The 2941-nt window shown below is 55.3% G+C and overlaps 1 protein-coding gene across 1 annotated transcript; it reads right to left on the bottom strand.

Annotated features, from left to right (window-relative positions):
- On the bottom strand, positions 1 to 1216 carry PG997_012106 (uncharacterized protein; the record flags this gene model as incomplete). Its single annotated transcript, XM_066816420.1, has 3 exons — positions 1 to 515; positions 572 to 1092; positions 1194 to 1216. 3 exons carry the CDS (start codon positions 1214 to 1216, stop codon positions 1 to 3), a joined length of 1059 nt encoding a protein of 352 aa, XP_066662112.1.
- Between the last annotated feature and the right edge of the window lie 1725 nt (positions 1217 to 2941).

Raw genomic sequence — 2941 nt, 5'->3', positions numbered from 1 at the left:
TCAAGCTTCCTCTCCACCGCCCGGACTGCTTTCCCCGCCACCGCTTTCCCCACCACTCTTCTTCGGCTTGATCACTAGGAGAATGATCATGCCGACGATAATTAATATCAACAGCAGTATAATCTTGCGCTTCGTCGTCTTCTTCTGATATCCAGAAGCAATGACCAGCTCCTTCTCGGCGCCCTTCACGTCGGTCGCCATGCGCTCAACATTGTAGTCGATGCGATCCAACATGGTTCCTTGGTCAATGACCATGTTCTGAAGGTCCCGGAACAGATCGGAGAGCTCTATGATGCCTTGCGCAATGTCCTCTATCTCCCGCTCTCTTTGCAGAATGACCGCATCGTTGCTGTGAAGCTGTCTCTGCTGCATCGTGCTTTGCAGTGCTGATTGTGAATATGACCGATCCGCATCTGATTCTTGCAGGGATGGGTCTGCCGCATAGCTGGATCCAGAAGGAGTCGCGGCCCTGTTGCCGGGCAATGTGCTGTCGAGACCGGACATACCGCGTAGTTCTAAAACGGGGAATTAGTATAACGAGTGTCGTATATGCTTTTTTGGTAGCTCTTACTCTTGAGATAAGCGCTCTGTCTTTTCCGGAAGCCTGCGCTCGCCTCCTGCACCCGTGTAGCAAGACTGATCTGGATGTTCTTGGCCATGACTTCCTCAGCCTGGGTCATGTTGCCCTCGCGCACCATCTGTTCGACCCGCTGTATACATCGGTGGCAGTCGTGGAAGCCCTTGGTGATGGATTGCGTCAGCTTCTCGATTTCGTCCTCCTCGGCCTTCTTGGCATCTTCGTCGTTGAAGCCGGGCAGGACGTGCTTCTGGTGTAAGCGCTCAAGGGTTTGCGATTTGCGCGCGATGTCGGCCAGCAGGTCGGTCACCTCGTCGGATATGTCGGCCCAGCGCGGGGGCAGCAGGTCCATCTCGATGACGGCGTCGCCATCGTCGTAGTCGGCGCCCGACAGCAGCCCCTGCTGGTCCTCGGAAGCGGACGATGACGCTGCATTGGCGCGGCCGAAGTCGGAAAAAGCCGGCACCGCTGGGGCCGGAGTAACGGGTCTTCTTCGCCGGGTGGTGCGCATAGGACTGGCGATAGGAGATGTAACTATTTTTTTGTGCGGCAGTGTCAGTAAGGTAGATCGCAAGGCGATTGGCAAGGCAGGGATTTGGGGCGCGGCAGATCGTACAGATTGGTGCGGTCTCGCCACATGGCGGACGCCTTATGGGAGAGATGCCCCCGTCAGTTTGCTGAGGTTACGAGGCTCTGTAGGTCCAGATCAATGGCCGTCGTGGTGGGTTGGGAACGGACAGGTAGAAATGAACGGACGAGGGGGAGGAAGCCGGTGTGGTGGTTCGGAAATTGGTGATAATCTACAGTCAACGGGGAGGCAGTGTGGTAGTGTACAGATGTCAGCCTTCTGAAGTTTGAATCCGCCTCGAGGTCCGGCTGGCTGACGTAGCCGCAGGCCGCGAAAGGGAGAGAGCTGCGCTGCAATGTGGTATCGACTAGGCAGAGCGACAGGGCCCTTGCCGAGTCAAAGAACACCTAAGGTTACCTAATATCTGGACCCGTACCCAATCTCAGATCCCTACTTTCTTACCTATCGAGGTACCGTAGACGTGGTTCGTAGTTGAGGTCAAGAATGCATTCCATGAATCAATCACCTACCTATACTAGGCACGTACTTGATATCGACCGCTTTACAAGCTTCTATACGCCCATTTCTTCGGCCCAATTAATTGAGGCAATCCCTCGCCCTCTGGTTTCCGCAGGGCATACCATCAATGGAGTCTCACCATCCGACTGATTGGATACATAGGACAGCTATTGATTACTTGGAGAGGGGACTTGGCGCCGTCGGGTTTCAGCCCAGTGAGATAGGTACCGCATTGGACGCTGGTACGCGTTACCTATTACTTTGACACAGGGCACAGACCATGCCTGACGAACACTGATTGATGCGCCAACTGGTGTCGCTGGCTCGGGCTCAGGCTCGGGCTCGTCTGGTCCTAGAGTCCTAGCTCCCGGGTAGAGTAGGTAGTAGGTAAGTAGGTACGTAGCAACAACAGCTGGCGGACGAGGCAGAGCAGGTGCATCGCATTAAATAGAATTACCGCAGGAATACGTAGGTTCGTTTGTTGGCGGGGCAGAAGGCAAACAAAGGAGGCAACTAGCATTCGATATGCGTGTGTGTGTTGTGGTTGACTGTGATTTGTTTGGGCCAGCCAGCCCAGCCCAGCCCAGCAGGCAGGCAGCCAGCCAGGCAGCCCGCCATTGATGGATTGAGTGATTGATTGCGTGAGTGATCGAGAGCGACCAGACTGGAGCGACTTGGAGCGAACCGAAGCTCGTACCCAAGTACACGCCGCTGTGCTGCTGGTGCGAGGGTACATGGCTCCTCCTCTGCCCTGCTGCCCTGCTGCCAGGCCTCCTAGGGCCATTTGAGGCAGCTCAAATCAGGCTGGCCCGAAACAGAGAGCCGGCATGATTCCATGCTGCGGCCATGATCAAGTCATTCAATCAATGGCTTGAAGAAGGAGGGAGAAGAGCGAGCGAAGCCCATTTTCCTGCCCCCCTCCCCTCTCCCCTCCCCACACAGCACGGCGTTAGTGAAAGTGGGCTGGAATTGACCCTGATTGCCCGTGGATTGCAAGCCCGCCAGCCTTCTCTCCCCTTTCTACACAGCAATTGGTATCCATTTGATCCTCCCCCTAATCACTGACTGAAAAGGCGGGTTTGCTGGTCACAGAAGCAGGAGAACAAAGCCAAGACCCTCCCCCTTCGAACACCACCTACGCTACAACTACGAAAAAGATCCGAACGGACCCCAGTTTATCTTCTGGCAACTACCAACAAGTCTGTTACTTCTCCCAGCGACGTTCCGTTCAACACATTCCACCACCCGACTATCGCACTTCGCAAACAACTTTCACA

Source organism: Apiospora hydei (assembly GCF_038363865.1).
Source record: "Apiospora hydei strain CBS 114990 chromosome Unknown utg000009l_segment0_segment0, whole genome shotgun sequence".
NCBI classification, from domain to species: Eukaryota; Fungi; Ascomycota; class Sordariomycetes; order Amphisphaeriales; family Apiosporaceae; genus Apiospora; species Apiospora hydei.
The sequence above is the reverse complement of the archived record's forward strand: the minus strand, read 5'-3'. Positions and strand labels throughout refer to the sequence as shown.